At 49.7% G+C, this 22,005-nt stretch overlaps 1 protein-coding gene across 1 annotated transcript in view; it reads right to left on the reverse strand.

Moving 5' to 3' along the window:
- AOX1 (aldehyde oxidase 1) overlaps positions 1-22,005 on the reverse strand; it is an 84,806-nt gene that overhangs the window by 53,534 nt on the left and 9,267 nt on the right. Inside the window, exons 2-10 of the mRNA XM_029069086.2 lie at positions 21,520-21,577; positions 18,247-18,343; positions 17,022-17,130; positions 15,800-15,926; positions 11,915-11,976; positions 9,131-9,208; positions 6,416-6,496; positions 3,040-3,184; positions 795-887 (exon numbers count right to left, since the gene is read on the reverse strand). Of these exons, the coding sequence (XP_028924919.1) occupies positions 795-887; positions 3,040-3,184; positions 6,416-6,496; positions 9,131-9,208; positions 11,915-11,976; positions 15,800-15,926; positions 17,022-17,130; positions 18,247-18,343; positions 21,520-21,577 (850 nt within the window). The remainder of the gene's footprint in view (positions 1-794; positions 888-3,039; positions 3,185-6,415; positions 6,497-9,130; positions 9,209-11,914; positions 11,977-15,799; positions 15,927-17,021; positions 17,131-18,246; positions 18,344-21,519; positions 21,578-22,005) is intronic.

The following is a 22,005-nucleotide window of genomic DNA, read 5'->3' on the forward strand; positions in this document are numbered from 1 at the left end:
GTGAAGTGACTTGCCCAAGGTCACACAGCAGACAAGTGGCAGAGCTGAGACTAGAACCCAGGTCCTTCTGACTCCCAGGCCCGGGCTCTACCCACGAGGTCACACTGCTTCACTTGACACATCTCATCCCCAGCCCCCCAAAGCACTCACCCCACCAAACATAGCCTTATACGCTCCCGCCTCCCCGACCTGCCATTTATTTTCATGCCTGTCAGCCTCTAGAGGTCAAGGATCACATCTACGAAGACTACCGTCCTTTCCCGGGCGCTTAGCACAGTGCTCTACACGCAGAAGGGCTCAGTGAACACAGCGTGGCTCAGTGGAAAGAGCCTGGGCTTCGGAGGCAGAGGTCGCGGGTTCGACTCCCGGCTCTGCCACTTGTCAGCTGTGTGACTGTGGGCAAGGCACTTAACTTCTCTGGGCCTCAGTTATCTCATCTGTAAAATGGGGATCGACTGTGAGCCTCACGTGGGACAACCCGATCGCCCTGTATCTACCCCAGCGCTAAGAACAGTGCTCTGCACATAGTAAGCGCTTAACAAGTACCGACGTTATTAAACACCACCGACTGATTCATCGACCCCATCCGGGACCCTGCCCAGCTCCCCCACGGGTGAGCAGAAACGTCAGCTCGTTGTGGGCGGGGATCGTGTCTACCAACTCTGTCACAGGAGAAGCAGCCTCTCATCTATTCCATTTATAAGGAGACAACACGGTCTGATAGACCCGTTCCCTGCCCACAGCGCCCTTCCAGTCTGGAACCGACCCTCCCTCTGATTCGGAAGACAACTCACCCCGCTCAGAAACCGTCACGACGTTCAGCTGTGGAATCCAGACGGGAGAGATGATCACGGGGTGAAACACGCCTTGGAATTTCATCTGTGGTCCTAAAGGGTAAAAATCAATAGATAGAAGTGTCAGGGAGACGAAATTATTGGCCTTCATTCATTCACTCGTATATATTGAGCGCTTACTGGGTGCAGAGCACTGTTCTAAGCGCTTGGGAGAGGACGGTAGAACAATAAACAGACACATTTCCTGCCCACAACGGGCTTATGGAATGTTTTCATTTCTGCATATTGCCACAAAATGTCATGTCCTCACATTATGGGGTGGAATCTGCTAAATTCATTCATTCATTCATTCAATAGTATTTATTGAGCGCTTACTATGTGCAGAGCACTGTACTAAGCACTTGGAATGTCCAAATAGGTAACAGAGATAGTCCCTGTCCTTTGACGGGCTTACGGTCTAATCGGGGGAGACAGACAAGAACAATAGCAATAAATAGAATCGAGGGGATGAACGTCTCATTAAAACAATAGCAGATAAATAGAATCGAGGCGATGTACATCTCATTAACAAAATAAATAGGGTGATGAAAATATATACGGTTGAGGGGACGAGTACGGTGCTGAGGGGAGGGGAAGGGAGAGGGGATGGAGCAGAGGGAAAGGGGGGAGAAGAGGGTTTAGTTGCGGAGAGGTGAAGGGGGGGTAAAGGGAGCAGAGGGAAAAAATGGGGGGAGCTCAGTGTGGGAAGGCCTCTTGAGGGAGGTGAGCTTTAAGTAGGGTTTTGAAGAGGGGAAGAGAATGAGTTTGGCGGAGGTGAGGAGGGAGAGCCTTCCGGGACCAAGGGAGGACGTGGCCCGGGGGTCGACGGCAGGATGGGCGAGACCGAGGGACGGTGAGGAGGCGGGCGGCGGAGGAGCGGAGCGTGCGGGGTGGGCGGTAGAAAGAGAGAAGGGAGGTGAGGTAGGAGGGGGCGAGGTGATGGAGAACCTCGAAGCCTAGAGGGAGAATTTTTGTTTCATGTGGAGGTTGATCGGCAACCACTGGAGGTTTTTAAGAAGGGGAGTGACAGGCCCAGAGCGTTTCTGCAGGAAGATGAGCCGGGCGGCGGAGTGAAGAAGAGATGGAGCGGGGAGAGATGGGAGGAAGGGAGATCAGAGAGAAGGCTGACACAGTAATCCAGCCGGGATATGACGAGAGCCCGTAGCAGTAAGATAGCCGTCTGGGTGGAGAGGAAAGGGCGGATCTTGGCGATATTATAAAGGTGAGACCGGCGGGTCTCGGTGACGGATCGGACGCGTGGGGTGAACGAGAGAGCCGAGTCGAAGATGACACCGAGGTCGCGGGCCCGAGAGACGGGAAGGATGGTCGTACCGTCCACGGTGATAGGGAAGTCAAGAAGAGAACAGGGCTCGGGAGGGAATATGAGGAGCTCAGTTTTGGCCATGTTGAGTTTTAGGTGGCGGGCAGACATCCGGGTAGAGACGGCTTGGAGACAGGAGGAGATATGAGCCCGAAGGGAGGGGGAGAGGACAGGGGCAGAGATGTAGATCTAGGTGTCATCTGCGTAGAGATGATAGTCGAAGCCGTGAGAGCGGATGAGTGCACCCAGGGAGTGAGTGTAGATGGAGAACAGAAGAGGGCCGAGAACTGACCCTCGGGGAACCCCAACAGTTAGAGGATGGGAGGGGGAGGAGGCTCCAGCCAAGGAGACCGAGAATGAACGGCCAGAGAGATAAGAGGAGAGGATAAATCCCCCTACTGGAAGGCTGGTATTTCTAAGTGAGCAGAGAGTTGTCAATCAGTCAGTGGGTCCATCAGTCTAGAGGGAGAGAGAGGCATGAATAGACACAAATAAATGACAGATATGGACATAGGCGCTGTGGGGCTGGGAGGGGGGATGAATAAATGGAGCAAGTCCAGGGGATACAGAAGGGAGTGGGAGAAGAGGAAAGGGGGGCTTAACCAGGGAAGGCCTCTTGGAGGAGATGGGCCTTCAGTAAGTCCCTGAGAGAAGAGGAAGAGTCATTTTCTGTGGGATTTGAGGAGGAAGGGCGTTCCAGGCCAGAGGCAGGATGTGGGCAGGAGGTCGGGGGCGAGATAGATGAGATCACGGCACAGTGAGAAGGTTGGTGTGACAGGAGCGAAGAGCGTGGGCTGGGTCGGAGGAGAGTAGTGAGGCGACTCGTCCAGGGAGGTGTTCCCCAAGACCCGAGGTGTTGCGGGGGGCTTCTGACTCTCTACGTACCCACGGAGGTGTTCCCCATGACCAGGGGGGCTTCAGGATGCTTCTCTCTCAGTTCCAGGAGATCTTTTAGAGTCGCCGGAGAAATCCAGGTGATCCTCTCTCCGTGAAAAACCAGCGTCCTCTTCTCTTCATCTTCTGCCATTCTCTATGGGGACGCAAACAGAACGAAATGATTGGAGACGGCCCTTGGGAAGTGACATCCATCGGTGGTATTTATCGAACGCTTACAGTGTACAGAACACCGTACTAAACGCTTGGGAGAATAGTCCGACTGAGTCGGTAGACAGTCTCTCTGCCCACGACAAACGTGTCCACTACTTCTGTTGCATCGCACTCTTCCAAGCGCTCAGTTCAGGGTTCTGCGCATAAACTATAAGCTCGTTTTGGGCCGGGGAATGTGTCTGCTACTTCTGTTGTATTGTACTCTCCCAAGTGCATGGAGTAAGCGCTCAATAAATGCCACTGATTGATTGATAGAGGATAATCTCCCTCTCTGGACTGTAAGCTTATTGTGGGTAGGGAGTGTGTTTATTGTTCTATGGTATTCATTCAATCATATTTACTGTGTGCCTGCTGTGTGCAGAGCACTGTACTGAGCCCTTGGAAAATACAATTCAGCAACAGAGAGAGACAATCCCTGCCCACGACAGGCTCACAGTCTAGAAGGGGTGGGGGAGACAGACAATGAAACAAGTAAAAAGGCATTAAAGCATCAATATAAGTAGCTAGAATTAGAAATATGTACGCACATCAGAACAAGTGAAACAGACGTTAATATAAATAGAATTATAGATATGTACGTATATGCACAAATGCTGTGGGGCGGGGAGGAAAGGGAGGGAGTTGGGGCGATGGGGAAAGGAAGGGGAGCTGAAGAAAAGGGGGGCTGAGTGTGGGAAGGCCTCCTGGAGGAGGTGAGCTCTCAGGAGGGCTTTGAAGGGGGGAAGAGAGTGAGTTTGGCGGAGGTGAGGAGGGAGGGCGTTCCAGGCCAGGAGCAGGACGTGGGCCGGGGGGTCGACAGTGGGCCAGGCGAGAACGAGGCCCAATGAGAAGGTTACTCACTTTGTACTCTCGCAAGTGCTTAATACAGTGCTCTGCACACAGTAGGCGCTCAATAAATATGATTGAATGAATGAATGATAGTAGTGAAAGTATTTACTGCATACTGCATACTGAAAGTAGAAATATTTTCTACTGCATGGCCCCTGGGTGTAATGCACTGTGCTAAGTGCATAAGCTCATTGGGAAGCAGCATGGCATCATGGACAGAGCCCGGGCCTGGGAGTAAGAAGGTCATGGGTTCTAACCCCGGCTCTGGCGCCTGTCTGCTGTGTGGTCTTGGGTGAGTCGCTTCACTTCTCTAGGCCTCAGTGACCACATCTGGAAAATGGGGTTTAAGATTGTGAGCCCCACATGGGTCAGGGACAGGGTCCAACCCCATTTGCTTGGATCCACCCCAGCGCTTAGTACAGTGCCTGGCACATAGGAAGCTCTTGACAAATACCATTATCATTATTATTATGGAATGTGTCTGTTCTATTGTTATATTGTCCTCTCCCAAGCGCTCAGTACAGTGCTCTGCACACAGTAAGTGCTCAATAAGCCATTGGCTGACACTGACTTGGGGAAATACAACAGAAGCACATGATACATTTCCTGCCTAAAAGGAGGTTTCACTCTAACAGGTCGGGCCATAATCTAATGTACAATAATAATATTGATGGTATTTGTTAAGCACTTACTATGTGCCGAGCACTGTTCTAAACGCTGGGGTAGATAGAAGGTAGTCAATGTATTGTTGGTTTTCTCCAACTAGACATCAAAATAAGTCAAGACCTGTGGGTTTAATGCTTGAAAGAAATCAGGAGGCAGGCCAAACACCACCCCGCGGCCAAAAAAAATCGGGCAACTGGAAATAAAATAATAATAGTAATAATGGTATTTTTTAAGTGCTTACTATGTGCCAAGCTCTGTTCTATGCTCTGGGGTAGATGCGAGGCTATCAGGTTGGCCCTCGTAGGGCTCACAGTCTTAATCCCCATTTTACAGATGAGAGAAGTGAAGCAACTTGCCCAAAGTCACACAGCTGACAAGTGGCGGAGGCGGGATCAGAACCCACGACCTCTGACTCCCAAGCCCGGACTCTTTCCACTAAGCGGACAATTATTTATTTATTTCTAATCATGTCCGTTTCCCCCTCTAGACCGTGAGCTGGTTGTGGGCAGGAATGCATGTTTGTTGTTATACTGTACTCTCCCAAGCTCATAGTTCAGTGCTCTGCACTTAGTAAGCGCTCAACGAATACGATTAAATTGAATGAAGGAATCAACAAGACTCTGCCTCCCTATTTCGGTTTCGTTTTTGTTTTTTGGTATTTAAGTTTTGACTGTGTGGTAGATACCATATATCTACCACACGATACTACGAGCCACGTGGGGCCCATAGTCTTAATCCCCATTTTCCAGCTGAGAGAACTGAGGCCCGCCGAAGTGAAGTGACTTGCCCAAGGTCACGCAGCAGACAAGGAACCAGGTCCTTCTGACTCCCCAGCCCATAACCTTTGTACAATTCCATTTACACACTCCGATATCTCAGCATTCGCTTTTCCACATATCCATCTTTTCATTCTCTTCTCCCTCCTGTCTGTAAAATGTCTCCTCCATTACAGAAGCAGAGTGGCCTAGTTGGAGAGAGCCCGGGCCTGGGAGTCAGAGGATCTGGGTTCTAATCCCAGTTCTGCCGCTTGTCTGCCGTGTGACCTTGGGCAAGTCAGTTCACATCTGTGTGCCTCAGTTCCCTCATCTGTAAAATGGGGATTAAGACTGAGCCCCAGGTGGGATGTGGACTGTGTCCGACGTGATTAGCTTGTATCTACCCCGGGGCTTAGTGTAGTGTCTCCTATATAGCACTTATGTCCTATCCGTAATTTATTTATTTATATTAATGTCTGTCTCCCCTTCTAGACTGTAAGCTCGTTGTGGGCAGGGAATGTGCCCGTTTATTGTTGTATTGTACTCTCCCAAGTGCTCAGTACAGTGCTCTGCACACAATAAGGGCTCAATAAATACGATTGAATGAATGAAATACCCCCTCAAAAAATTCCACTAGAAGCAACTTGAGGGCAGAGATCATGTCTTCCGCATTTAATATATTCTCCCAAGCACTTAGCAGAGTGCCCAGCGAGAAGACCAGAGGCGGGAAATAGCCATAGTTTATGCAGATGCAGAAGCAAACCTCCCGAGAGCACTTCGAGGTCCGGTTCTTCGTCCCCCTGCCCCTGCTAGCCCTTCCTCCCCGCCCATCCGAACCCCCAGATTCCCGAAACAATTGCGATTTCTCCCTGGCACGTCCCCACACCAGGAAGAAAACGTCTCACGATCAGTTGCGGTGGAAATATCGGTTCCTGGGAGGGATCGAATGGCCGGAACTCCGTTTCGTCGTACATCTTGGTGCAGACCTCCAAAAGAAACCCAAGGAAGGCCATTAAGAGAAGCAGCATGGCTCAGTGGAAAGAGCCCGGGCTTGGGAGTCAGAGGTCATGGGTTCAAATCCAGGCTCTGTCACTTGTCAGCTGTGTGACTGTCGGCAAGTCACTTCACTTCTCTGGGCCTCAGTTACCTCATCTGGAAAATGGGGACTAAGACTGTGAACCTCATGTGGGACAACCTGATTACCCTGTATCTTCCCCAGTGCTTAGAACAGTGCTCTGCACATAGTAAGCACTTAACAAATACCAACATTATTATTATTATTATTTATTATTTGACGGTGAGTGAGATGGGGAAAAGCAGGGAGAGACTGTACTACTCTTTCTGCAAAACGGGGGAACACAGGTCCGGAAAAAGGCATAAGGGTCCGTCATGGTGGGAACACAATCTATCAGTGGTATTTATTGAGCGCTAACCGTTGGCCGAACACTGTACTAAGCTCTTGGGAGAGGACAGTATGACAGAGTGGGTAGATGCTATCCCTGCCCTCAACGAGAAGCAGAGTGACCTAATGGAAAGAGCAGGGGCCTAGGAGTCAGAAGGACCTGGATTCTAATCCCGGGTTCGCCACTTGGATGCTGTGAAGTGAAGTGACTTGCCCAAGGTCACACAGCTGACAAGGGGCAGAGCTGGAATTAGAACCCATGTTCTTCTGACTTCCAGGCCCATGCTCTACCCACTAGGCTATACCGTTTCCCTCGGAGTCAGAAGGACTTGGGTTCTAATTCTGGCTCCATCAGTTGTCTGCTGTGTGAGAGTGGGCAGGTCACTTCACTTCTCTGTCCCTCGGTCACCTCATCTGTAGAATGGGGATTAAGACTGTGAGCCCCATGTGGGGCAGGGACTGGGTCCAAACAGATTAGCTTGGATCTGTTTCAGCGCTTAGTACAGTGTCTGGCACATAATAACCGCTTAACAAATGCCATAAAAAAAAAAGGAGCCGGTGACTTTAAATTTAATGGCAGCCCCTCTCTCTTCCTCCTTCTCCTTCTCTTGGGGCAGAGTCTCAGGAGGAAACGTGTCTGTTTATCGCTATATTGTACTCTCCCGGGGGGTCAGTACAGTGCTCTCCACAGACTAAGTGCTCCATAAATAAGACTGACTGAATGAATGAATCCAGGGTTTTTTTAATAGAATTAAAAAAAAAAATTGGGCGAGGACAAATTTGAGAGGAGCATTCGGGGTCAAGTTGGGTTTAACCCCCAAGATATCCTGAGCCCACCCTCCCTAAGGCTTTGCTGAGTTCGGGGAGGCTGACTCCTAGACTTCTAGACCGTGAGCCCGTCGTTGGGTAGGGATTGTCTCTGTCCGTTGCCGAATTGTACTTTCTAAGTGCTTAGTACAGTGCCCTGCACACAGTAGACGCTCAATAAATACAATTGAATGAGAACTGCTCCTGTCGCCTAGGGGTTGGGGTGTAGGGAGTCTAGGAAGAGCAGGTGGAGCCGGATTGGGGTTTGATCTTTGGATACCAACGCGTGAAAAGCTGAATTTGCACCTATTTCTTGGAATAGGATTCAAATACTGAACACTTGAATAAATTAGACAATTTATAATCCACTTCTTTTCCCACCCAAATAATCCGATTAGTTCTATCCCCGAATAATAATCATAATTGGGTCACTTCTTAAGTGCTTACTGTGTGGCAAGCACTGTTCTAAGTGCTGGGAAAAATACAGGGTGATCAGGTCAGACAGAGTTCCTATCCCTCAAGGGGCTCAAAATCTAAGTAGGAGGGAGAACCGGTATTAAATCCCCATTTTCAGGATAAGGTAGCTGAAGTACGGAGAAGTGAAGTGATTTGCCTGAAGTCACACGGCAGGCTGACAGAGAAGCAGCCTGGCTTAGTGGAAAGAACCCGGGTCTGGGGGGTCAGACGGACCCGGGTTCTAATTCCAGCTCCGCCTGGGTTCTAATCTCGGGCGATCACTTCGCTTCTCTATGTCTCAGTTTCCTCATCTGTAAAACGGGGATTAAGACTGTGAGCCCCACGTGGGACAAGGATGCGTCCAAACTGATTTACTTGTATCTACTCCAGCACTTAGAACAGTGCTTGGCACATAGTAAGAGCTTAACAAGTACCATAATTATTATTATTATTATTATTGTTATTAGAGCCAGGATGAGAATCCAGGTTCTCTGACTGCCAGACCCATGGCCATTCCACAAAGCACGCTGCTCCTCAAATGGAAATGAAACCTGGGACTTAATAATAGTAATAATGATAATGATGATGGAAATTGTTAAGCGCTTACTATGTGCCAAGCACTGTTCTAAGCGCTGGGGTAGACGCAGGGTAATCAGGTTGTCCCACGTGGGGTTCACAGTCTTAATCCCCGTTTTACAGATGAGGTAACTGAGTCACAGAGAAGATAATAATAATAATAATAATGTTGGTATTTGTTAAGCGTTTACTCTGTGCAGGGCACTGTTCTAATAAGCGCTGGGGTAGATACAGGGTAATCAGGTTGTCCTATGTGAGGTTCACAGTTAATCCCCATTTTATAGATGAGGTAACTGAGGCACAGAGAAGTTGTGACTTGCCCACGGTCACACAGCTGGAAAGTGACGGAGCCGGGATTAGAATTTACCTTTAGACTCACCTCTTCCTCCTTCCCCTTGACTGTTTCTTGATCCAAGCAGCACTTTCCCGTTCCTTCAAGTTGACAGACCGTGGATTTCTAAGGAAAGGACAGCCCTGAGGTGAGATCGCTTGTCGTCGAAAGATGGTATTCATCGAGCGCTTACTGTACGCAGAGCACCGTACTGAGCTCTTGGGAGAGCCCGGTACAAGAGTCGGGAGACATGTGCCTTCCCCACAACGAGCTCAAGTCTAGAGGGCATAGAATTATAGTGAATTGTAAAGAATTTTAATGTAAAATTGTTCTCTCGGGCATATAAGGAATGTGTTGAATATTTAAAACAAGGACTGAAGTTAATTTTACACATCCATTTGCTAATGATGTTCTCTATTTGAAAGAAGTTATTTTTAATCAGTCGAGTTGCTTCAAGGCCTGGGTTAGTAAGAGGACAGGGGCTCGGTAATCTCTCTCCTACCGTTCCTCTCCAAACTTCTCGAGCGAGTCGTCTATACCCGCTTTTCAAATTCCTCTCCTCCAATTTTCTCCTGGGCCCCTTCCAATCTGGCTTCCGTCCCCTCCGCTCCACAGAAACCGCCCTCTCCGGGGACACCGACCATCTCCTTCTTGCCAAATCCAACGGCCCCTACTCCATCCTGATCCTCCTCGACGGGTCAGCTGCCTTTGAGGCCGTGGCCCACCCCCTTCTCCTGAAAACGTTATCCAACCACGGCTTCACTGACTCTGTCCTCTCCTGGTTCTCCCCTTATCTCTCTGGCTGTTCAGTCTCAATCTCCTTCGCGGGGTCCTCCTCTGCCTTCGCCCCCTAATGTGGGTGTCCCTCAAGGTTCAGTTCTGGGTCCCCTTCTAGTCTCCACCTACACCCGCTCCCTTGGAGAACTCATTCCCTCCCGTGGCTTCAGCTACCATCTCTATGCAGACATCTCCTCCCCTGATCTCTCTTCCTCTCTCCAGGCTCACATCTCCTCCTGCCTTCAAGACTCCCCTACTTGGCTGTCCTCCCGTCACCTCAAACTTAACATGTCCAAAAGAGAGCTCTTTATCTTCCCACCCAAACCCTGTCCTCTCTCTGACCTTCCCATCACTTTAATAATAATAATAATAATAATAATAACGTTGGTATTTGTTAAGCGCTTACTATGTGCAGAGCACTGTTCTAAGCGCCGGGGTAGACACAAGGGAATCAGGTTGTCCCACGTGGGGCTCACAGTCTTCATCCCCATTTTACAGATGAGGGAAATGAGGCACAGAGAAGTGAAGTGACTTGCCCAAAGTCACTTAGCTGACAAGTGGCAGAGCCGGGATTCGAACCCATGATCCCTGGCTCCAAAGCCCGTGCTCTTTCCACTGAGCCACGCTGCTTCTCACTTTAGACGGCACCACCCTCCTTCCCGCCTCACAAGCCCGTCACCTTGGCGTTATCCTTGAGTCCTCTCTGTCATTCAACCCACATATTCAATCCGTCACTAAATCCTGTCAGTTCCACCTTCACAACATCGCTTAAACCTGCCCTTTCCTCCTCATCCAATGTGCTACCACATTATTACAATCACTCATCCTCTCCCGCCTGGATGACTGCATCAGCCTGCTTGCTGACCTCCCAACCTTCTGCCTCTCCCCTCTCCAGTTCATACTTCGCTCCGCTGCCGGATTATCTTTCTACAGAAACGGTCAGGACACTTCACCTCCCTCCTCAAAAATCTCCAGTGTTTGCCTATCAATCTTCACTTGAAGCAAAACCTCCTCACTCTTAGCTTCCAAGCCGTCCATCCCTACCTACCTACCCCTCCTACCTCACCTCCCTCCTCTCCTCCTCCAGCCCAGCCCGCACGCTCCGTTCCTAGGCCGCCTCTAACCTTCTCACTGGCCCTGATCTCGGCTGTCTCGCCGCCGACCCCCGGCCTACGTCCTGCCTCTGGCCTGGCAGGGGAAGCGGCGCGGCTCAGTGGAAAGAGCCCGGCCTTCGGAGTCAGGGATCGTGGGTTCGACTCCCGGCTCTGTCGCTTGTCAGCTGTGTGACTGTGGGCGAGTCACTTAACTTCTCTGTGTCTCAGTCACCTCATCTGTAAAATGGGGATTAACCGGGAGCCTCACGTGGGACAACCTGATTACCCTGTATCTACCCCAGTGCTTAGAACAGTGCTGTGCACATAGTAAGCGCTTAACAAATACCAACTTTATTATATCCTAAAGACAGTGACTCTCCCACCCCTTCAAAGCCTTTTCAAAGGCCCATCTCCTCCAAGAAGCCTTCCCAGACTGAGCCCCACTTTTCCTCATCTCCCACTCCCTTCTGCGTCGCCCTGACTTGCTCCCTTTGCTCTTCCCCTTTCCAGCCCCGCACCATTTATGTCCATATCTATAAGTTATTTATTTCAGTTGATGTCTGTCTCCCACCCTCTCAACTCATTCCCTGTATCAGTTTCCTGTTCTCTTGTCATTCATTCATTCAATTGTATTTATTGAGCACTTACTGTGTGCAGAGCACTGTACTAAGCGCTTGGGAGAAGACAGTACAACAATCAACACACACATTCCCTGCCCTCAGCGAGCTTGCAGTCTAGGGGGGAGTGCTCACACCCTCTTCCAATCGCTAAGTACAGCGCTCTGCACACAGTAAGCGCTCAATAAATACGATTGAATGAATTGAACGAATGAATGTAGACACGCTCCCTGCCCCCAGGAAGCTTACGGTCCAGAGCGGGAGAGAGACGATAGTATTGCGGTCAAAATCCCGGTGGGCTTCTCCCGTACCGGCCCGCTCTGGGATGTTCCGTAACGACTCACCTTACAGAAAGTCTTGCCGCTTTCCACGATTGGCCGATACCCCGTGCAACGGCACAGATTTCCTGAAGGAGGAGGAAGAGATTCATTCATTTATATTTACCGAGCGCTCACTGTGTGCAAAGCAACGAGCTAAGCGCTTGGGAGAGTACAATATAAGAGACGATCATTAGTGGAAAGGAACTGGGAGTCCGATTCTGGGTTGCAGATGGAAGATGTGGGTGAAGACTGTGAGTCCGATTCTGGATTCCAGAGCCCTGCTCCGCTCTGGAAAATGGGGGTGAAGAGTGTGAGCCCCATGTGGGACAAGGCCTGTGCTCAACCTGATTAGCTTGGATCTTCCCCAGTGCTTAGAACAGTGCCTGACACATAATAATGTTGGCATCTGTTAAGCGCTTACTATGTGCAGAGCACTGTTCTAAGCGCTGGGGTAGATACAAGGTAATCAGGTTGTCCTATGTGAGGCTCACAGTCTTCATTTCCATTTTACAGATGAGGTCACTGAGGCACAGAGAAGTTAAGTGACTTGCCCACAGTCACACAGCTGACAAGTGGCAGAGCCGGGATTCGAACCCATGATCTCTGACTCTCAAGCCCGGACTCTTTCCACTGAGCCACGCTGCGCTTAACAAATACCATTTAAAAAAAAATCGACTGCGTGTCTTTGTGTAAGTCACTTAACCTCTCTGTGTTTCAATTCCATCGATCAATCACATTTACTGAGAACATACTGTGTGCAGAACACTGTACTAAGCGCTTGGGAAAGTACAGTATAACAATATAACAGACCCATTCCCCACACACGGTGAGCTTACAGTCTTCCACGGTAAAATGGTAGCGAAGCAGCGTGGCTTAGCGGAAAGAGCACGGGCTTGGGAGGCAGAGGTCGTGGGTTCTAGTCCCGGCCCCACCACTTGTCAGCTGTGTGACCTTGGGCAAGCCACTTCACATCTCTGTGCCTCAGTTCCCTCATCCGTAACATGGGGATTAAGACTGTGAGCCCTACAAGGGACAACGCGATTACCTTGTATCTATCCTAGTGCTTAGAACAGTGCTTGGCACATAGTAAGTGCTTAACAGATACCATCATTATTTTTATACTGGAAATAAAATAACTATTCTCTTTTCTTCTTGGACTGTGAGTCTCTTGGGGGGAAAGGGGCTGGGTTCAATCTATCTTGGCAGGTCTTGTCTATGCCGTCGAGTCGTCTCCGACCCGCAGCGACACCACGGACACATCTCTCCCAGAATGTGGAAGGGAAGCAACGTGGCTTAATGGAAAGAGCCCGGACTGGGGAGTCAGAGGATGTGGGTTCTAATCCTGACTCCGCCACTTGTCTGCTGGGTGACCTTGGGCAAGCCACTTAACTTCTCTGTGTCTCAGTGGACTCATCTGGAAAATGGGGATTAAAACTGTGAGCACCAAGTGGGACAAACTGATTACTTTGTATCTACCCCAGCGCTTAGAACAGTGCTTGGTACATAGTAAGTGCTTAGCAAATACCATACTAATAATAATAATAATAATAAATGCCCCACTCTCCACCTGCAATCATTCTGGTAGTGGATCCAGAGAGCCTTCTAGTTAGTGATAAATAGATGCCACAAGCATCATCAAGAAATCATCCAAGAATCTCTATTGCATATCTGCTTCTCACAATTGGACAGTGGCCTTCCAGGGAAACGGAATCCTGAAAGAGGAGTCGGAGATAATGGGAATTTCAGGCTCCCTGGGATTATGGATCCAGTTTCTTATAGCAGCGTTCCATTAAATGATTTGCTTACTGGTCGGGAATAACAATAACAATCATGACTGTGGTATGTGGAAAAGCGGGGTGGCCTCACGGAAAGAGCGTGGGCCTGGGAGTCGGAGGACCTGGGTTCTAATCCTTATTCTGCCATTTGCCTGCTTTGTGACCTTGGACAATCACTTCACTTTTCTAGACCGGAAGCTCGTTACAGGCAGGGAACTTGCCTGCTAATTCTGTGGTATTGTAATAATAATAATGCTGATGGTCTTTGTTAAGCGCTTACTAGGTGCCAAGCACTGTTCTAAGCGCTGGGGTAAACACAGGGAAATCAGGTTATCCCACGTGGGGCTCACAGTCTTAATCCCCATTTTACAGATGAGGGAACTGAGGCACAGAGAAGTTAAGTGACTTGCCCACAGTCACACAGCTGACAAGTGGCAGAGCTGGGATTCGAACTCATGAGCCCTGACTCCAAAGCCCGTGCTCTTTCCACTGCGCCACGATTAGAACCCATGTCCTCTGACTCCCAAGCCCGGGCTCTTTCCACTAAGCCATGCTGCTTCCAGTGCTTATTAAAGTGCTCTGTATATAGTGACCGCTCTATAAAGACCACTTACTATGTGCCAAGCACTGTTCTAAGCTAGCTACAAGGTTTTCCATTTGGGAAGAGACACTGTCCCGGATGGGGCTCACAGTCTAATGAGGAGGGAGATCAGGTATTGGAACCCCATTTTACAGAAGAGGAAACTGAGGTCCTGAGAAGTGAAATGACTTGCCTGAGATCATACAGCAAGCAAGTAGAAGATCTGGATTTAGAACCCAGGTCCTCTGCCTCCCGGCCCTGTAAGGTTTCCAGAGGGAGATTTTTTTGGTCCAAATGAAACCATCTCTGGTAGCTTCAGTCTCGAAAGTCCAGGCTGATGGGGACCAGAAGGACAATAATAATGATAATAATATTTGTTAAGCGCTTCCTCCCTGCCAGGCACTAAGCGCTGGGGTGGATAGAAGCAAATCAGATCAGACACAGTCCCTGTCCCACGAGGGGCTCCCAGTCTCGATCCCCATTTTACAGAAGAGGTAAATGAGGCACAAAGAAGTGAAGCGACTCACCTAAGGTCACCCAGCAGACAGGTGGCAGAGCTGGGATTAGAACTCACGACCTTCTGGTTCCCAGGCTGTGCTCTGGTAGTCATTTGCCCCCGAGTATCAAGGAATGATTGAGATCGTGGAGGAGGGTAAGTGCTTCCTTACCTAGGTACCAGGCAATCAATCAGTGGTATGTACTGAGTGCTTACTGTGTGCAGGTCCCTTTACGAAATGATGATGATGATGATGGTATTTGTTAAGCGCTTACTATGTGCCAGGCACTGTTCTAAGTGCTGGGCGGGAGACACAAGGTGATCAGGTTGTCCCACCTGGGGCTCACAGTCTTAATTCCCATTTTACAGATGAGGTAACTGAGCCATAGAGAAATTAAGTGACTTGCCCAAAGTCACACAGCTGGTAAGCGGCGGAGCCGGGTTTAGAACCCGTGACCTCTGACTTCCCAGCCCATGCTCTTTCCACAGAGCCACGCCGCTTCTCAAATGCATGGGAGAGTGCAGTAAAGCATGGCTTAGAGGATAGAGCTCGGGCCTGGGAGTCAGAAGGACCTGGGTTCTAATCCCAGCTCCGTCACATGTCTGCTGGGTGACCTCAGACAAGTCCCTTCACTTCTCTGGGTCTCAGTTCCCTCGTCTGTCAAATGGGGATAAGAGTACGAGCCCCATGTGGGACAAAGACTGTGTCTAACCCATATCTACCCCAGCACTTAGAATAGTGCTTGGCCCATAGTCCGTGTTGGGTAGGGATTGTCTCTATCTGTTGCCGAATTGTACCTCCCAAGCGCGTAGTACAGTGCTCTGCACACAGTAAGCACTCAATAAATCTGACTGAATGAAGTGCCATAATTATAATTATTATTATTGTTATCCACTAGGCCATCCGGGAATGCAGACGAAACGGAGGCTCCAGGAGGAACACGGAGGAACGGCTGGAGCGAGAGGCTCCTCGGGTGGGTGAGTTCTTCTCGCAAAAGATGGCGACGCTAAGCCGTGACTTGTGTCTGATTCCGTTCCCCGGTTGGATGGAAACCTACCTCCCAAGGCTTCCATCACCTGGTCCTCGGAGGGCTCGGGGTGATTCCTCAGAAGCGTGTAGATAGACATGACCATCCCGGGGCTGCAGAATCCGCACTGGGTGCCGTGGCACTTGGCCAACCTCTCCTGGAAGAAATAATAATAATAATAATGATTGTGGCACCGGTTAAGCACTTACCATGTGCCCAGCACTCTTCTAAGTGCTGGGGAATCATACAAATTAAACAAGTTGGACCCAGTCCGTGAACTACATAAGGCTCGCACTCTCATCCCCGATTTTCAGAGGAGGGAACTGAGGCCCAGAGAAGTGAAATGACTTGTCCGAGGTCACACGGCAGACAAGTGGCGGAAAGGGGATTAGAATCCAGGCCATCGGTGCTCCCTTCCTCCGCCTCCCCTTCCCAGCCGCGGACGTTCCCGTCACCGCCCCGCTCCCCCCCCATCAGCAGCCCTGGATTCGAAGTCACCCAGGAAATCTGAGAGTCAGGCTGGGGGATGGGGTGTTGGGTGGAGGAGGGTACCAAGAAACCGGGTTGCTTTAGCAAGAGCTCAGGACCTCGGCAAATATAATAATAATTATAGTAGTTGTTAAGCACCTACTATGTGCCAGGCACTGTACTAAGCACTGGGATACATACTAGGTCATCAGGTTGGACATAGTCCCTGTCCTACACAGGGAGAGAAGCAGCGTGGCCTAGTGGCTAGAGCCCAGGCCTGGCAGCTAGAAGGTCCTGGGTTCTAACCCTGTCTCCACCACTTGTCCGCTGTGTGACCTGGGGCAAGTCCCTTCACTTCTCTGTGCCTCATTTACCTCCTCTGTAAAATGGGGATAAGAGTGTGAGCCTCACATGGGACAGGGACTGGGTCCAACCTGATTGACTTGTATGAACCCAGCGCTTAGAACGGTGCCTGGCATATAGTCAGTGCTTGCTAAAAACCACAATTATTCAATCCCCATTTTACAGATGTGGTAACTGAGGCACAGGCAAGTTAAATGACTTGCCTGAGGTCACACAGCAGAGAAGCGGCGGAGCCGGGATTAGAACCCACGTCCTCCGACTCCCAGGCCCGGGCTCTCGCCACTGAGCCCCGCTGCTTCTCGTGAATTAAGGGAGCGGAGGATGACGCAGAAGGGAGTAGGAGACCCGATTCCCGAACGCCAAGGAGCTCCCAGAAGGGTAGAAATATCGGAATCGGGGACCCTCGGCGGCGGGCTCTGACCTGGACGGGGTGGATCCTGGTCCTGACGCTTCCGAGGCCTTCCACCGTGGTGATCGCCAGCCCCCGCACCGAGCAGATGGACATCAGGCACGCCGTGGCTGACCAGTGGCTACCTCAGTGGGACACCATTTTGTAAAGAAACGATCGGTGATATTCCCCTGCTGAAATTCCCTTGAGAGGGTAGCGGGTGATCGATCCGTCGGATTGACGGAGCGCTTACTGGATCAGCGCTCTGTGGGCAGGGCTTATGCCTTTGTCTTCGCTTGTTTTTTTACGGCGCTTGTTAAGCCTTTATTATGTGCCAACCACTGTTCTAAGCGCTTTGGTAGATCAGGTGAACATGTTGGACCCAGTCCCTGTCCCACACGGGACTCACAGTCTTAATCCCCATTTGAGAGGTGAGGGAACTGAGACCCGGAGAAGTGAGGTGCCTTTGCCCTTTCCAAGTGCTTTGTAGGGTGTGGAGCACCGAATACTACAGGCATTCTGCTTCTACTTATTAATCAATAAACGACATTTATTGAGCGCTCCCTGAGTGCAGAGCACTGTACCGAGGGCTTGGGAAAGTAGGATGCGAAGACGAAGTTGGGAGACACAAACCCTCCCTACAAGGAACTTAGAATCACCAGACTATTATTACTATTCTATTACTCTTATTTTCACTCTCTACTTTACTGTTACTACCACTCTTTTTTTCTTTTTAATGGCATTTGTTAAGCACTCATTACACACCAGGTACTGTACTAAACACTGGGGTAGATAAAAGTTAATCAGGTTGGACATAGTCCCTGTCCCACATGGGGCTCCCAGTCTTAACCTCTACTTTCTAGATGAGGTCACTGAGGCCCAGAGAAGTGAATCGACTCGTCCAAGGTTACCCGACAGACAAGTGGGCTTAGGAGTCAGAGGTCATGGGTTCTAATCCCGGCTCCGCCACCTGTCAGCTGTGTGACTTTGGGCAAGTCGCTTGACTTCTCGGTGCCTCAGTTCCCTCGTCTGTAAAATGGAGATGAAGACTGTGAGCCTCATGTGGGACAACCCGATTACCCTGTGTCTATCCCAGTGCTTAGAACAGCGCTCGGCACGAAGTAAGCGCTTAACAAATCCCAACGTGATTATTATTATTGGGTCCTTCTGACTCCCAGGCCTGGGAGAGATCCACTAGGCCGCCCTGCTTCTCACTCTTAAGGGACTCCCTCGCGGCGGGAGCTGTTCGAAAGGATACAGTATCTTCTTGGTGTCGGGGTGGTATCTGGACACCATGATAGTGCAGGCTCCACAACCTCCGCTCCCACAGCCGAATTTGGTTCCCGTGAGGCGGACTGAGAGGGAGGGGGTCAAGGAAAAGGTCACCGAAGGTGGCTCTCATCAGATCCGGCTCACTGACTCAGACTCCCCCGAGCACTGAGCGTCGACCTTTGGTTTTTTTCCGTTCATCTGTTCTGAGCGCTTGCTGTGTGTCAAGCACTGAGCTAAACCCTGGAAGGTGGGTGTAAGACCATTCATTCATTCGATCAGTCGTATTTATTGAGCGCTTACTGTGGACAGAGCACCGTACTGAGTGCTTGGAAAATACAGTTCAGCAACAGAGACGATCCCTGCCCACACCGGCTTTACAGTCTAGAAGGGGGGAGACAGACATCAAAACAAGTAAAAAGGCATCGATATAAATAGAATTCTAGATATATACACATCAGAGCAAGTTAAGAGGCATCAATATAAATAGATATATACAGATATATGTAAGTGCTGTGGGGCAGGGGTGGGGAAGAGCAGAGGGAGGGAGTGGAGGTGACACGGAGGGGAGGGGGAGCTGAGGAGGGGGGCTCAGTGTGGGAAGGCCTCCTGGAGGAGGTGAGCCCTCAGTAGGGCTTCGAAGGAGGGAAGTGTGACTGTTTGGCGGATTTGAGGAGGGAGGTTGGGCTCTCCAGGTCAGAGGTAGGACGTGGGCCAGGGGTCGACGGCGGGACGGGCGAGATCGATTAGTCACTAATCAGTCAGTCAGTGGTATTTATCAGTACTCACTGCGTCCGTTTCTAAACCGTCAGCTCGTGATGGGCAGGGAATGCGGCTGTTTGTCGTATTGTCCTCTCCCAAGTGCTTAGTACAGTGACCTGCACGCAGTAAGTGCTCAAAAAATACGCTTGCCTGACAGACAATGATAGATTAATGTGTCAGCATTCAGGATACCATTCAGCATTGGAATGGTATCTTTCCAACCCATCAGTGGTATTTATGTCAGCTCACGTCTTCCCTCTCCTTAAGCGCCTCCAGTGATTGCCCTTCCTCCTCCGCATCAAACAGAAACTCCTCACCATCATCTTTAAAGCCGTCAATCGGCTCGTCCCACCCTATCCCACCCCACTAATCTCCTACTCCGACACGCACACTCGGCTCCTCCAGGGCCAGCTCCCTCACTGCGCCCCGATCCCGTCTCTCTCGCCACCGACCCCTTCCCCACGTCCTTTCCCTACCTTGGAACTCCATCCCCCGCCATATAGGCCAGACCACCACTCTTTCCACCTTCAAAGAAATACTAAGGTCACATCTCCTCCAAGAGGCCTTCCCCAGTTAAGCCCTTTTCCCCCAGCTGGCTTTTCCCTTCTATGTCATTTATGCACTTCAGTCTGTAATCTTTGGACATTTGATATTTGCCCCAGCCCCGCAGCATTTATGGTACACATCTTTACATTATATATAATAAATTACATATCTATAAGTCTATAATTCTATTGATCTATTTTGATGCTACTGATGCCTGTCTACTTGTTTCGTTTTGTTGTCGGTTTCCCTCCTTCTAGACCGTGAGCCCGTTGTTAGGTAGGGATTGTCTCTATCTGTTGCCGAATTGTACTTTCCGAGCTCTTAGTACAGTGCTCGGCACACAGTAAGCACTCAATAAATATGATTGAATGAATGAATGAAAGAAATTATTTATTCACATTATGTTTGTCTCCCCCTCTAGACTGTTACGGCTAGAGAACTTGTCTGCTAACTCTGTTGTCTAGTATTTATACAGTTGTATTTATTGAGCGTTTACTGTGTGCCGAGCATTGTACTAGGTGCTTGGGAGAATGTAATTCAGGAGAGTAGGTAAACATGATCCCTGCCCTCTAGGAACATAAGGGGTGGAAGTTGTCTCTTTTTTTCAACTACAGAAATGGACTTTTGTGGATCTGTTTCGGACAGGGATCAAGTCCCCAGCGGGGAGAGACACAGCCCTCAACCACTCCTAGAAAACCAGTTTTTCCCTTTTTATGGTATTTGTTAAGTGCTTACTAATGTGCCAGGCACTATCCTGTGCACTGGGGTAGATACAAGCTAATCAGCTTGGACACAGTCCGTGTCCCACGTGGTAATAATAATAACGGTATGTATTAAGTGCTTACTATGTGCCAGGCAATGTTCTAAGCACTGGGGTGGATACAAGCAAATCGGGTTGGACACAGTCCCTGTCCACCGTGGAGCTCACAGTCTCAATTCCCCTCCTTTTTACCATGAGGTAACTGAGGCACAGAGAAGTGAAATGACTCGCCCTAAGTCACCCAGCAGACAGGTGGTGGAGACGGGATTAGAACCCATGACCTCTGACTCCCAAGCCCGGGCTCTTTCCACTAAGCCACGCTGCTTCTCATCTGCTGCTTCTCATCTGCTGTGTGATTTTGAGCAAGTCCCTTCACTTATCTGTGCTTCGGTCACCTCATCTGGAAAATGGGGATTAAGAGGGTGAGCCTCACGTGGGACATGGACTGTGTCCAATTTTCTAGACTGTGTAAGCCTGATCTGGGTGCGGATCGTCTCTCTTTACTGCCGAACTGTACTTTGCAAGTGTTTCGTACAGAGCCCTGAACAGAGTAAACACTCAATAAAAACGATTGAATGAATGAATGATGATTAATTTGTATCCACCCCAGCTCTTAGTTCAGTGCCTGGCACAGAGTAAGTGCGTAACACCTACCATTAAAAAAAGATCTTGCAGTCTTTTTTGCCTTATTGCCATTCCAAATTGCACTGTGATTAAAAAAAGATCATAATAGTGACATTTGTTAAGCACTTACGATGTGCAAAGCACTGTTCTAAGCGCTGGAGAGGAAACAAGGTGATCAGGTTGTCTCATGTGGGGCTCACAGTCTTAATCCCCATTTTACCGATGAGGTAACTGAGGCGCAGAGAAGTTAAATGACTTGTCCAAAGTCACACAGCTGACAAGCAGCTGAGTTGGGATTTGACCCATGACTTCTGACTCCCAAGCCCATGCTCTTTCCACTGAGCCACGCTGCTTCTCTAAGATCTTACTGCTTAATTTTATTCCTATTCCAAATTGCCCTAAGTGATTTTTCTTTTCTGTTTCTTCTTCCAGCCTCAGTAATGGGAACGTCTGTGACATACAAGCAAGCAGTAAACGCTGGGTGATTAAACCCCATCTCCAGGATGCTCTCAAACCCAGCTGAATTTCAGAAGAACCTCGGCCGAGGCGGAGTCGGTAGCGCAAGGATACGATGCTTCCTCAAGTAAAACAATAGATTGACTTCAGGATCGGCATTCCTCTCGACGACCTACATCGGGGAAAGAAGGGAAGAGCACAGAGGTTATATTACCGGGGCCCCAGACGGACCCATCCAAAGTTTTCCCATTTTGCCATCTGTTTTTCATGGGCTGGGCTGATTTGCCTACCGAAAAGGCTGATCCGGTGCAAATTCTTCGAACCTATTGCAAAACCTTGGACTCTGTTGCAAAACCTCCCAAGCTTTAGTAAGAGCCCATCTCTGCCAAGAGACCTTCCCTGACTAAGCCTGCTTTTCCCGGATTCCTTCTTCCTCCTGCATCACCTGTTCCCTTGGATCTGTAGCCTTTAAGCACTTGATAGTCTCCCCACCCTCAGCCCCACAGCACTTCTGTATATACCCATCATTTCTTTATTTCTATTAGTGACCATTTCCCTCTCTAGCCTGTAAGCTCCTTGTGGGTAGGTTTCAGACCGGCT

Source organism: Ornithorhynchus anatinus, chromosome 7 (assembly GCF_004115215.2).
Source record: "Ornithorhynchus anatinus isolate Pmale09 chromosome 7, mOrnAna1.pri.v4, whole genome shotgun sequence".
Taxonomy (NCBI): Eukaryota; Metazoa; Chordata; class Mammalia; order Monotremata; family Ornithorhynchidae; genus Ornithorhynchus; species Ornithorhynchus anatinus.